Source organism: Hemicordylus capensis, chromosome 1 (assembly GCF_027244095.1).
Source record: "Hemicordylus capensis ecotype Gifberg chromosome 1, rHemCap1.1.pri, whole genome shotgun sequence".
Taxonomy (NCBI): Eukaryota; Metazoa; Chordata; class Lepidosauria; order Squamata; family Cordylidae; genus Hemicordylus; species Hemicordylus capensis.
Window position 1 is genome coordinate 291,823,617 of NC_069657.1, and position 14,626 is coordinate 291,838,242.

General features: G+C 43.9%; 1 protein-coding gene across 9 annotated transcripts in view; it reads right to left on the reverse strand.

The window, feature by feature from the left end:
- The window catches only part of CSMD1 (CUB and Sushi multiple domains 1), a 1,678,033-nt gene that overhangs the window by 48,962 nt on the left and 1,614,445 nt on the right, over nt 1–14,626 (reverse strand). For all 9 annotated transcript variants that reach the window (XM_053286225.1, XM_053286224.1, XM_053286226.1 and 6 more), the window contains 4 exons: nt 13,854–14,030; nt 11,989–12,168; nt 6,652–6,825; nt 4,267–4,440 (listed from right to left, as the gene is read on the reverse strand). In XM_053286225.1, the coding sequence (XP_053142200.1) occupies nt 4,267–4,440; nt 6,652–6,825; nt 11,989–12,168; nt 13,854–14,030 (705 nt within the window). The remainder of the gene's footprint in view (nt 1–4,266; nt 4,441–6,651; nt 6,826–11,988; nt 12,169–13,853; nt 14,031–14,626) is intronic.

Genomic DNA, 14,626 nt, shown 5'->3' on the forward strand with positions numbered 1-14,626 from the left:
TAGGGAAGGCTTCTTAAGAAGTGGTCTAATAATTGCCTCCTTCAAACAAGGAGGCATCCTATCCCCACCCCCTCAGCGTTGAGTTAATAATATTAACTAAGCCATCCCCAACAATCTCTCTGCTAGATAAAAGCAGCCAAGTCGGGCAAGGAACCAGAGAACAAATGGTAGGCCACACTGCCCCAAGCAGCTTATCCACGTCATCAGGCATCACAGATTGAAACTGATCCAATCTAATACTGCAAGAGGGATTGCTGGACACCACCTTAATAGACTCTGCAGAAACAGTGGAGTTCAAGTCGGCCCGAATACAGGAGATTTTGTCCGCAAAGAACCCATTGAAAGCATCACAGCAGAACAAAGTCCCCGGGGATTGGTTTGAATTGGAAGGAGCCTGAATCAAACTCCTCACAACCCGGGACAGCTCTGCCGGACGCAAACCCACAGAAGCAATGCGCACAGACCAGAATTGGTTTTTTGCCGCATGCACCGCCTCCGCATAAACCTTCAAATGGCTTTATGCTGTGTCCTGTCACATTCAAGCCGAGTTCTCCTCCACTTGCACTCCAGTCACCTACCTTGCTCCTTCAGACCCCGTAACACCTCTGTATACCAAGGGGCCACTTTCAAAGCAGATCGGAAGGGACGCTTAGGAGCAATTCCCATATCCACCAGGGCATTGACAGAATCACTGGCAGAACCAACTCCAAAACCTGCCAAGGCCCTTTGGAATCCTACGGGATATAACATCCTTCTTGGGCAGACCATTCCAATAGGTCTACCTCCCTGGGCTTAGACATGAATGTGAAATCAACTTTAACCAGGAAGTGGTTCATCCATGACAATGGGAAGACAACAAGCAACCCCACCCATGGAAAAGACCAAATCCAGCATGTGACCAGCAACATGCATAGGTCCTAGGATTAATTGGGACAGGCCCACAGTTGTCATGGCCACTATGAATTCCTGAGCAGCACCAGACAAGTCAGTCCCAAAGTGGATGTTGAAATCACCCAGCACCAAAATCCTGTGCAACTCCAAGACCTTGCTATATAGGGGGTGACTTGATTCTGCAGGCAGGGGTCCTTGCCATGCCATAAAAGAGCCCTTGATAATGATATCTAATTATTTCCAGTGCACAGAATTTATAATCTTATAATCCAGATGCATGTTATGCTATTTTATATTTCTAGCCTGATTTCAAATTTCAACGCTAGTCAGTCCCTTTAATCATTCTGTCACTGGAATACATAATGGAATTATTTATAAAGCAAATCTGAAAGGCTTAAGAATTTAGACATTTGGGAGCCTAACACATGACTTGTGTATATGTGGTATGTGATATGTATGACATATGTACACACACACACACACACACACACACACACACACACACTGTTGAGCAATCAAGGGATTTTTAACTTCATCAGCAGTTTGACTGTGCATGGGCTAATGGGGAAATGAAACAATATCCCACCAACAGTAAACAATATTTGAGTGTGTGTGTGCGTGTGTGTATGAAAAAGGTAAGCATGGCCTGTCCTGCAGCTGCAGCGACTGAATAACAGTAGCAAGAAAAGGATAGACAGTGCCACCTTTGGGAGAAGTGGGGCTTACAAAGGATTTTTGTTATAATGCACAAGCTCCAGGTTAATATCTTAATTTTCCATCTCCTTGTGAAGATAAATAATCAGATATTTCACATGGTTTTCTGGTTCAGAGGTTAGCCTTGAAAAGCAGTTCTATCTCTTCAGAAATGTCATGTAGTATTTCAGGTATAAAGGATTGCATATTTTTAATTGAGAATCCTTTTTCTTCTCCAAGAATCCTTTTTCTTGTTTACTCTCCGCCCTGGCATTTTGAAACAGGACAGGTGCACCGTAAGCTTCTTCTGACATATATCCTTGGTAACCAAGGGTTACCAGCTGCTTCACTTTAAAAGTGAAGACTGAACATGTCGACTTCTTCTGACTTCACAGCCTAAACATGTAGACCGGGAGACTAGGTCTAGCTTTAAAATGGATCAAGTGACTGGAAAGGATTAGAAATCGCTTCATTGCAGCTAGTGAACCTTAATACGATTTACCTTCTCTACATAAATTAAGAGCATTTTTTGCCTGGTTGAGCAAAATTCAGGGTACTGCAAGTCAAACTTTCTAGGAAGCCATGTGATCAACTATTTTAGAAAGCCCTGTGAGAAGGGCAGCCTCATCCAGAGGAAATTGAGTAATTCATACCCTGTTCCTTCTCTATAGTTATCCTGGATCTCTTCATGACTAGAATGAACTAAAGAACAGCTCCACATACCCCTCCTCTACCATTAATATGCAGCTTTCCAGCCACGCCTGCTTCTTGCCTCCCTTGCGGTGCTTGTGAGAAGACCTCCTGCTGGATCAAAGGAAATGGCCACCTGGGGGACCCAACTGCCTCTTTACTCAGCAGCAGGACTGCAGCTTTCCATACTTCCTTGCACTATCAGCCTTCCATCTTCTTCTGCCACCCTGCAATGGACCCTGTTGCCTTATCTTGAGGTCTTGGCAAACGGGGTTGCCCCCCGGAATCTCCACAAGCACCACTGAAGCAAGGGTTGGACTCAAAAACAGTTAGCCATATGATGTGTTTTAATGCTACTTAATTAGTTCTAACACCATTCATTGAATTTATGAAAATTCTATGAAAAAACAGTGTTAATTTCCCCTCTTTTGATCCCAAAGTTTCAGTGAGGCGCTAATGAGGTTAGTGGTTCTAGAGAAGATGAAGATGGCTATGAAAGTGGTCTCAGTGGCTGCTGCTTGGGTACTACATTGGAGAAGAACAGTGAGAAGAGCATAAGAACATAAGAACAGCCCTGCTGGATCACGGTCAAAAATATGAGTCTATTAACTGGGAGCTATTTCAAAGGGGGGAAAAGATCAATCATGTAGTGGAATTATTACTTCAAATGGATGGTCCTTCAGTGCCAGAATTTCCAACCTGAGAATATCAAATCAGTTTAGCACCACCAACATCAAAATCAAATTCAAGGTCACTTAACTCTACAGGACTATGTTACTTGTCATTCATGCTACTTTATTTGTGAGAGGAAGAAAACAGTGAAACTATTGTGTCTTATTGTGAAACCTGGCTGGCTTTCCCCCTTGCCAGATGGGAAGACAAAAAAGAATAGTGGAGACTGAGAAACCCAACCTAGGAATTGTGATGGAGAAAACGGACTGAGGGTGGGGGGAATGATTGAAAGCAAAATTATAGCTTTGGGACAAACAGGACTGTCTGCTGAGTGGATGGGACAGAAGAACAAGCTTAGAAAGAAATGAGGATGAGTCCTCAAAAGAGACAGAATTACTGTATACCTTCCTGGAAGATAAATTATGAACACAGGGATTCTAAAATGAAACAGATTTAAATGAAATTTTAAAGTACGGGGATTCTAAAATGAAAAAGATTTGAGATGTAATTTGCTCCTGTTAGTTCCATGGATCCACACCAACAGACAGTGAAGGAAGTATCATTTCAACTCACAGTTAAACATGGAATCAATCACAATTCAAAAAACAAACAAACAAAAACACCATTGTGCCAGCTGATGAATTGGATCATTTGTTCAGCAGATCTTAAGTACAGCAGCTGACATCCAGACTGGCACTGCACTGGTGCAGCAGTGCCTGACTGCAGTGTGGCAGAGAAGCAATTTTCAACTATCACCCCTTCCCTCTGAAGCCCACTGTGCCTCTCAAAAATACTTCCCTGAGACATGACAAAATGATTCACCCTCTGTCCCCTTCTGTTGCTGCTGCGACTTTAACTTCTGGTTTTTGTTGAACTATTCCTATCCGCCCCCAGCACAGGACCTCCAGTGACTGTTGCTGGTGTCTACCTTATGTTTCTTTTTAGACTGTGAGCCCTTCAGGGACAGGGATCCATCTTATCTTATTATTTATTATTTCTCCGTGTAAACCACCCTGAGCTATTTTGGGAGCAGCGGTATAGATATCGAATGAATGAATGAATGAATGAATAAATAAACAAACAAACATTTAATCCTTGTTGAACTGTTGATCCTGCTTGTGCATCCCTAGAATCATTTGCCAGCATCAGGTAGCAACAGCTACCAAATACACGTAATCACAACAAAACAGGCATATGTGTAATTTATACATGATGTAGTCCCATTCTGTACATGATTTATTCTTTAACTTCTAAAAATGTAAGAAAAATGTCATTTCATGTGTGTGAAGTGGTTCACAGAAATAAATAATTAACAATTACCAATGCATGTTGGCTGAATTCCACTCCAACTACCATCTGCTTGGCAAATTCTTCTTGAAGTTCCTATCAGTATTAACGGTGATCTGCACTGAAAAGATACTTCAGATCTGTAGGTGAAACTTTTACCATTGATTCTCCCCTCAGCTGGAATACCAGGCTCTCCACAAAAGACAGCTGCCATCGAAAAAGGGAATACATTTAATAAAGGGCTTTTAAAAGCACACACTGTATAGAAAAGTACATATAAAAAGCACTATCAGACAGGTTTTTTGTGAATTCAACCCAACTGGACTGATTTTGAATTAAGTGGGTTGTGCTTGACTAACAGGAATTAAATTATTTATGAATTATCCATTCTTTTCAATATTGCATTTGCTTATGAGGCATAAAAGTAACTTTAACTAATTTGCATATCTTATCGACTTGGGGGCCAAACTAGATGTTACTTTAAACATATGGGCCAAATTCTAGGCTAACCCTGTGCCAACATACTGGGATTTTCCGTCATGTGAGGGGGTCCTACAATTTTTGGAAGTCCCCTTCTCTCTTTGTGCCTCCTGAAACTATGTCAGTGAAAGTTAGAGGACCTCAGTAACATAGTTTTGGGAAGCACAAACAGCTACTAAGAGAAGGGGGGAACCACACAAAATCACATTTCCCAGTGTAACAGAAAATCCTGCCACATCTGGGTTAGTCTGCACTTTGGACATTGTTTGGTCTTCTGTGTTTAATTTTAATTTTTGTAGACAGAAGCTTTGGATAGTTCAATATGACTGTTTATTGACAAGTTGACCTTTCCAATTAATGCAGGTTGGGTACATACATGCCCTCCTGATCTTGTGATATCCCCCCCCCCACCCCACAACTTCAGAACACGTTTTCAGATCACAGGTGTTCAACAATTCTCAGTTTTTATATCCACTCTCTGAGCTAACTGACTCCTTTATGTATTTTAGTTAAGAATGAATGAGTTTTATTGCACTTGAATGAAGTCCAAGCGTAGTTCCATAAATGGTGTTGGATAACCCAAGAGTGCCACAGTGGCAACTTAACCTTAATCTAGACATTATGGCATAATCAAAGCAAATCAAGAGAACAATAAGGGAATATGATTACTTCATCAAATAAATAAATGTCTTAATTGTGTGATATGAGTATGCATAGCTCTTCAGAAGGCTGAACTGACCCAAGATTTGAATGTGTAATCCCTGAGATGCTACCACACTCAGCACTTTTGATACTGCATTACTCACTATGGTGTTTCAGGAATATAAGCATTGTTTGCATTTTCAGACTTCATGTGGTATAACATCTTCATCAGATCACAAAGCAGTAGGGATGTAACCCCTGCTAACTGGGCAAAGAGGCACCTTTTACCATGGTGATTCTCTTTATTTAGCAGGGGGAGAGTAACTGGCCCTATCCACCCCCAGCACAGTACTTCCAGTGACTGTTGCTGGTGTGTGTCCTATGTTTCTTTTTAGAATGTGAGCCCTTTGGGGACAGGGAGCCATCTTATTTGTTTTATTTCTCTTTGTAAACCGCCCTGAGCCATTTTTGGAAGGGCGGTATAGAAATCGAATTGATGATGATGATGATGATGATGATGATGTGCACAGAACCACGGAGGCGTGTTCCGGCACTTGGGAGAGTGTGGCTTTAAGAGTAGGGGGGTAGTACTTACCTGCCCCCGCCGCTCTTCCCCCTCTGGCACTGGACTTGGTTAAAACATTTTTGGGGTGGCAGAGTTCCTCCCTGCTGCCCCTGCCCCTGTCGTTGCCTGAAACGGCTGAAAGAGCTCCCAAAGTTCCAAGAAGTAGAAGCTGGCGGCGGGCACATGTGTTCGCCACAGTGCATGGGCCCATAACCACCATCGGTGGTGCGCATGCTGCATACGTCACAATGATGTATGCGGCATGCACGAGCCGGCGGCAGTGATGGGTGCATGCGCCTGCCGCCATCTTCTACTTCTTGGAACTTTGGGAGCACTTTCAGCCATTTCAGGCAACGACGAGGGCAGGGGCAGCAGGGAGGAACTCTGCCACCCCAAAAATGTTTTAACCAAGTCCAGCGCCAGAGGGGGAAGAGCGGCGGGGGCGGGTAAGTACTACCCCCCCGCTTTTAAAGCCACACTCCCCCAAGTGCCAGACCGCCAGACCAGCCGAATTCCGGACTGGCTCGGAAGCCTTTTGCATGGCTCCGGACTGGTCCGTGCACACTCCTACAAAGCAGCATGTGTGCTGCCATTCTACATCATGCCTTGACCATGAATCCAAATTAGTTTCTGCTCTTCTACAAGAACATCTCTCAGTTTCCCTACTCACTATTATACCATTGTATAATACTTAATTTTTAGAAACATGAATGATTCATTTTGAAACATACGCAGACACTGTGGGATGTCTCCCCTCCATAGCCCTCGTCCTTCACATGAAATGATGGCAGAATTGGAAAGGTGGTACCCATCAGTACAGCTGTAACTTATACTTGATCCCCAATGGAAATCAGATCCTTCCACCTTTCCATACAGCACCTGGGGAGGTGGGCCACATGTGATGGCTAACGAAGAAAGAGAGAGAAAGAAAGAGAGAACCATTTAAGCATTGGACAGAACATTAAAAGACAATATGAAAGCAATGCAAATAATTAACACCTAATTTATAATACAACTTGACAATTTGTGCAAATGTTGGTAATATATAATGTGCCAATGTAATCTTATTTGTATCAAAGCTTTATACTGAGAGTAGTTTTTCCTCAAAAAGAGCATGAGTATGACACCTTGTTGATAGCACACACATTTATAGTAGTACACACATTTATAGTAGCACACACATTTATATATTTTGTTGGCAAGAAAAGCACCTTTAAAAACACATCTTTTGCATTGTTAGACACAAATGAGAAATATTTGTGCACTCTCACCAACAGTAGTTGTATCTATCAAATCATGATTTCCCCTTACCCACTTCCTTCTGTCTCATTCTCAAGGTCAGAGACAAGAAGTCAGTGTGAACAAAGATCTTGCTTCAGTCCTGGACTCCACCATGAAGATCTCTGGTTAGCCTTGCAAAAGACACTGAGGCGAGTCTATGATCAGTGAGACTCGCCTCTAGTGGGTTAGTGGAGGCCTGCTCTCCCCACAGACGAGCAGGGTGGTAGCCCTGGGTGACCGGGTTGGCCGCCCACACGACTGCTGGCTCCGTTACGGAGCCAACGGGGACTGGGGGGATCGGGGCCGTGCAGCCCCGGAAGCTCCAGCATGAGCTGGGAGGCTGCTTTTCAGCCTCCCAGTCGGGGGTCTCCTTGTGAGTAGCTGTGTCGTGGAGCCACACTGGGGCAATTCACGAGCAGAAAAACCGGGTTTGCGGAGCGCTTGCTCCACAAACCCGTTTCAACTGTCGGGCTACTTAAGTGGGTGACCCGCTTAAGAACCACTGGGCTTGCAACTGGGCCCGGTGGTTCTCACAATGAGAGGAAATCGGGCTAGCATTTGCTAGCCCGATTTCCTCCCATTATGTGAATAGCCTCACTATTTATCACTCTAGCCCACCTCAAAGGGATTCTTGTGTGGAATATTTCTTTAAAACAGTCACAAGCCCTTCTGCGTCTAAGGAGGAAAGGTGTCTAAAACTCTTTTGTTCTCTCACCAGCCATTTCACAGCTTTGTGTTTCAGAGGGTGTTAATACATTTAAGCACTTGGTGTGGGAAGTTAATTCCCCTTCCCCCGCCAGCCACAAATAACATAAAAGAAGTTATTCATACATAGAGGCAAAAACGGGCTAAGGAAGCCCAGCCCAGTTTTGCCTGTGCATGTGTACTGCTGGGATTGGGCCCAATCCTGGTGGCACCTCAGCGCCAAGACTGCCTCCATAGCCAACTTCTAAAACGAGGTCAGGAGATCGTGATTTTGCTTGCAGCCTGGGCTGGCAGACTGTGGGGCTCCTGGGCAGCTTTGGGGAGGGGGGGATCCCCATAATGCACACTGCACTCACGCAGTGCATAATGGGATCTCCGGGGAACTGGGTGACTCATCCCATCACTCCGATCCTCTGAGCTACCAGCAACTGCTGGTAAGTGTCTGTGAGGGCGATCTACCTGCAGAAGAGGAGATCCACTTGCAGAAGGGAGCCCTTGGTTGTCTGCAGGGAAGTAAGCTTTTTAAGGCTTCCTCCCTGCTAGCCCTCTTGCCCTTTCTCATTGCTCATGAGAAAGGGCTCAAATACAACTATATATGTATGAACTCTCGTAAGCAATGGAGGGGGAAGTTGCACACTGAATTTGTCAATCTGCTGATCATTGTATGTGCACATGCACACACACAGGCACACAATAAACTGACAATACTCACCATTAGTTATAACCTATGCCACGATCTCTTTCCCTCCCTACCTCAGCAAATATTGATAAAAACATTAAAATGACCCCTCAGCAGCCACAACTCAACTCAACCGCCCTGAACTATTTTTGGAAGGGCGGTATAGAAATCGAAATAACAACAACAACAACAACAACAAAAACTCTTGAAACTTTAGGGCTGGATGAAGAGGAACTGGTGCTGAACACCAGTCCCCCCACAACCCTGCCCCCAGAAAATGGGGGGGGGGAATTCCATATGACATAAGACTCAAGTTAGAGTAGGGACTCCTGATTTGCTTGCTAACTTTGCTTTTTTCACATGCTCAGCTACAAGAGCAATTAACAGATGCACACAAGGAATATACTGCAACATTTTGTTATGGGTCTATACTGGTTTCTTCTTAACTGCTAATTCTAATACTGAATTTTGATTATTTCCTTTATCTATCTACCTATCTATCATATTTCTATATTGCCTGATATATAGGCAGTGTGCAAAATTTAAAAGATTTAAAAGTTACAAATTAAAATACATGACAATAAAAACAATAGAGTAAAATAGATATTAAAACAAGTTATTAAAAATTAAAAATTAATTCTAATTAAAAGCCTGCAAAAACAAGAGAGTCTTGAGTTTCTTCCTGAAAATAAACAGAGAAAAAGATGCTCTTATTTCTACAGGGAGGATATTCCAAAGCCCTGGGACATCTACAGAGAAAGCCCAGTCATGAGTCGCCACCAAATGAGCCAGTGGCATCCGTAACCAGACTTCTCCAGAAGATCGTTAACAGGTGACAGGGTTTATGACAAAGGAGGTGCTCTCTTAAATAGCCTGGACCTAAGTCTTTAAGGGCTTTATAGGTAAGATCCAGCACTTTGTATTTCACCTGGAAACATATCAGCAGCCAGTGCAGTTCTTTCAAAACCGGTGTTATATGGTCCTTTCGTGTTGTCCCAGAGACCAATCTGGCTGCCGCATTCTGTACCAATTGTAGTTTACGGACTACGTACAAAGGCAGCCCCACATAGAACGCATTACAGTAGTCAAGCCTGGAGGTTACCAGCATATGTACAACTGTTTTAAGGTCGTTCACTTCTAGAAATGGAGATAGCTGACGTATCAGCCGAAGCTCATAAAAAGTGCTCCTGGGCCACTGCCTCAACTTGAGAAACCAAGGAGAACTTTGGGTCCAGGAGCACTCCCAGGCTACGTACCTGATCTTTCAGAGGGAGTGTAACCCCATCCAGAACAGGCTAGAGATGTGCAAAACATTTCGGGTACAGAACGATCTGTACCCGAAACTGCCCGTTTTGGGTGATTTGTTTCGGCAACAAATCACCCTCTTGCCCTCCCGAAATGTTTTGGAGCTAAAACGAATCACCCCCGTTTCAGCTCCGAATAATTTGTAGTTTTGGCCCTCCATTTTGTGGCCGATAAAGTGCTTCTTCTTCCTCCTCCATTTTGCGTTCTGACGTCTACTTGAATTTCCCACCTTTTTGCCTCCCATTGACTTGAATGCAAAAAGGTCCAATCTGACGTCTACTTGAATTTCGGGTGCCAGGGCCAAAAGAGTGGGTGGTAGTAGTAGTGCCTAATGGGTGGAGGCTACCACCCAAATTGCAGAGGAATTGGGCAAAGGGCTGATTCTTGTTGAATTGTTGAAGTTTTAGTGTCTTTGGGTGAGATTTGGGGCATAAAGTGGGATCTGGGGTGGAAGAGTGGGGTGGGGTGGTAGTGCCTAAGTGGTGGAGGCTCCCACCCAAATTGCAGAGGGATTGGGCAAAGGGCTGATTCTTGGTGAATTGTTGAAGTTTATGCATTTTAAAGATTTTTCCCCATAGGGTATAATGGAGGTTTATCGCTTCACGTTTATCGCTTCACGTCAGGGGGAAAGGGGTGGCCTAGAGTGGTGTGGGGTTTGTGGTAGTGCCCAAGGGAGGCAAGGAAGCTACCAGAATTTTTTCAAAAGATTTGGGCAGAGGGCTGATTTTTGGTGATTTGTTGAAGTTTATGCATCTCTTTAAGGTTTTTCTCCATAGGGAATCATGGAGATTTCAGCAGCCCCGTAACTGCACTTGGAGGGTGCTGGGGTGGCCCAGAGCAAGTGGCTGTGTTATGCACATAGGGTGCCAACCACCCCCATGGGTTTCTAACAGGGTTCTGTTGTTTCTGAGGTGTTCTGAGTGTAGATTCTCTGGTAGCAAATGAGATTTTCAATACAAACCATGAATCCACTCTCAGACACCCAATGGAACACTGATGGGAAAGGATGGGAGAGTGTCGGACCTGCTCAAGTAGCCATGCCCCTGCATCTGGCATCTGTGTCTGGCCATGCCCCTGCGTCTGATGCGGGGGGCATGGCCAGTACTGAGGATGGGGCCAGTTGGCCTCTGCAGAGGTTCCTCAGTCAGTGGTTCACTGAATCATTGACTAGGACCTCCTTTCCCTGCCTCCTGAGTACTGGGGAAACTCAACAGTGGCTGACTGGCCACACCCCCTGCATCTGACAACAGGTGGGTCACGGGGCAGTCACTGGGGTGCATTTGCAGCGTGGCTGGGGTGGCTTATCCCTGCTTGCAAAGTCAGGGAGAGGTGTTGTTCCTGGCCAGGCTGGAAGCCCAGTACTGGCTGAAAATTCTAAAAAATGGAGCTGCAAACACGGCACTGGCTGGATTTTACTTCCAAATGGGGCATGCAGCCCCATTTGTGAATGTGGCCACATCCCAGGCATCTGATGTCAGATGCAGGGGGTATGGCTGGGGTGGTGGCGGCCAATGGTGGCAGGCTGGACAGGGGCTGGAGACAAACCGGACAGGGGCTGCTGGCATCCTCGCTACGCCACTGGTTCAGGCAAAGGTTTTCCCCACCCCCCTTTCATTAAATTTTGAAAACCAATAAACCGTATTGCTCCACTGTGCACATTATGAACAGTTGGGGGAATCAGTCCAGTCTTATAGCCTTTATATGTGAAGGCAGGGCAGCCATGTCTCCTGTTCCACCCCATGCCTGCTTGAAAATGTTCTGTGCTTCTTGTTCTGAGCTGCAGCTTCTCCTCCTCCCAAGAGTGGACAGTGGAGCAGTGTTCTCTCATGTTTGTATTAGGAGCCTAGCCTTCAGCAGTCAAGAAAAGCAAGGACCATGGTTTACTGACACAATAAATAGTTCTAGTGCTTCTGTCTTCCACCACTTCATCTTTGTTTCCTTGTTGTCATGTTCATAAACAGTGAAAATACATTAAAAGCTTTTCCCCTATGCTTACATTAAAAGTTAATGAGAAGCTTTATGCTCACTGCAAATATAAAGAAGTCATAGGATTCATGATGTGGTAGAATAATATTTCTAAGCGACTTAAAAGCCAAACCTTTGCAGATGGGTTTGCTCTGGTTCCAGGTGCCATCTTTGGTACAGCATATAGTGGATGCACCAAGAGGTTCCATCAGATACCCTGGATTGCACTGATAAATTACTGTCTTATTAAAAGTGAACTCATTTCCGAACTGAATGCCATTTGCTAATTCACCTGGGTCTCCACAACTGATCACTAAAGTGAAGAAACAGTAAAAACAAAGAGTAGAGAGTTAAAAGCAACAAACCACAAAGCAGAACCTTAATAAATATGTGCATAAAGAGATGAATGTTATCAAGAATTTTGCACAGACAGCTGAATACTTTTCTTGACTTTTGTACTTGAGCAGCCCCTTGAGGAACCATAAATTGACTGCTAAATCAATCAACAAAGACAATGTGTGTGTGTGTGTGTACGTACATTTACGTAGGTCCTGCTGGAGTGCAAATATAATCAGGAGCTCCTGGCAGTACTTCTGCAGCTTTTAGGAATCTAACTAGAGGAGAAACAAATAATCTGATCCTCCAAAAGCAGTTGTGCTCACAAGTTGCAAAAAAAATAAAAAAAATCCCCTGGTGCCCAAATCTATATAGATGTTGCAGAAACACACCTGCATAAATCTGAGGTCACATTCTCTGCAAATTTTAAGGAGTTATACTGCATATCTTTTTCTGGTTTATTTTGTAATTAATACTTTCCTTATTACACATAATATTCTAAACCCAAAATCTGGATTATTTCCAGCACAGCTGTAGGAACAGAAAGAGCTTTTTTAAAAAGGAAGAAAGCTGCTATTTCTGAGAAGCCATATTGTGTACCTGTTATGAATTGATGAAAAGGACTGATGGTATTAAACAAGAAAGCATTAGGATGTGATATGAGATTTAAGGAAAAATTACAAAGACTATATTTAGTAACAACTAGTAATAAAGTGGATTAATTTTATTGCTACAGTGGTTGTAGTTGGGATCACAAGCTACGGAAAAATGGTTAAAGATTTCTTTGCAGACAGGAACATAGGATGCTGCCGTATACCAAGTCAGACCATTGGTCCATCTAGCTCAGTATTGTCTACCCAGACTGACAGCAGTTTCTCCATGATTACAAGCAGGAGTCTCTACCAGCCCTGCCTGGAGATGCCAGAGAGGGAACGTGGAACCTTCTGCATGCAAGCAAGCATGCAGTTGCTCTCCCCAGAGTGGCCCATCCCCTAAGGGGAATATTTCACAGTGCCCACATGGAGTCTCCCTACAAATGCAAACCAAGGTGGACCCTGCTTAGCAAAGGGGACAATTCATGTTTGCTACCACAAGACCAACTCTCCTGGTCTACCTCAATACATTGAGGCATTGCAGTTAAACAGATGCCTATTCATCTAGTCAGCTGGTTAAAAGCCAAAACAGTTAAATTAGCTAAGGCTGCATTCCTATACACTAGAGGTTCTCAGCAAATGCTTATTAGGGAGTAAGTCCGACTGATATCACTGGAAAGTACATCTGAGCAAGCATGCTTAGAAGCAGGTTGCCCATGTCTGTGAGGGTAATTTATTGTGCTTTTTTATTTGAAATAAAACACTTGCTTTTACAAAACAAATGACATAATCTGTACCAATACTGCTGTAAGCCTTTAAACATTCTGAGCAACATGCAGAGTAACATTACCTTCACATTAGAAGCATACACAAAGATTTTTCCTGATTTCAACCCGAGGGTCTCCCAGCCCTTAGTTACTTAATACCAGGGGGCTTTGGGAGCAACAATGCCAGGGGGCTTTTGGGAGCAACAAAGGGAAGAAAGGGAATTGGGGTGTGGGGAAATTGCAATGTTCTAACATGGAGGGCAATATTCGTCTGGATGCTACTCATTGTAAATATTTCAGACCTGTGCAGTCTGGGGCACTGCCGGTCCATGTCCCATTGGCTGTACAATGGCGAGTAGTTAGCCCTGACGTCTTGTAACCTTCCCAACAGGCATAGATGACTGAGCTGGAGAACGAAATCCCATCACTGAAGATGATCTTGCCATTGGCTGGTGTTCCAGGATTTCCACAAGATACAGCTAGGGGAGTGGAGTGGGAGAGGAAAAGGAAGTCAATATCTTTTAAAAGGATAGAAAAAAGCCTGCAAGATAATTTTTTTTAATAGCTTTGAATAATATTCAAAGTAGGGATGTGGAAAACATTTGGAGCTTGAAATGGGCCATTTCAAGTGTTTTGAACTTGAAACAAAACGCCCTTAAAATAAAGAGTCTGTTTTGAGCTCAAAATGAAACTATCCCCCTTTTGACTTGAAATGCTTTGAGTACCATTTTGGCAGGTTTTTCTCCCCTTCCTTATTGGTTTTCTGGTACTGGCTTACGATTGGCTGGCAATCTCCTTGCTTCTTGATTGGCTTGTTAGCATCCAAATCAAGTGTTGCAATGGGCAAGTGTGCTTTCAATGGTTGGGGGGTGGGAGAGAAGGAGGAACATTTTGGAGGGAATTTCAAAATGTATTATTCAAAGGGTCTGAGACAGAGAGAGAGAGACCTTATGCCTCTCTTGAAGAAAAGGATACATCAGGCCAGGAGGAAGGAAGGTTTGATTTTGTGGTTTTCTTTTCTCGGCACTGAGTGTATGCTGTGTTACCTATTGCTGCTAAAACTATCTGGTTTTGC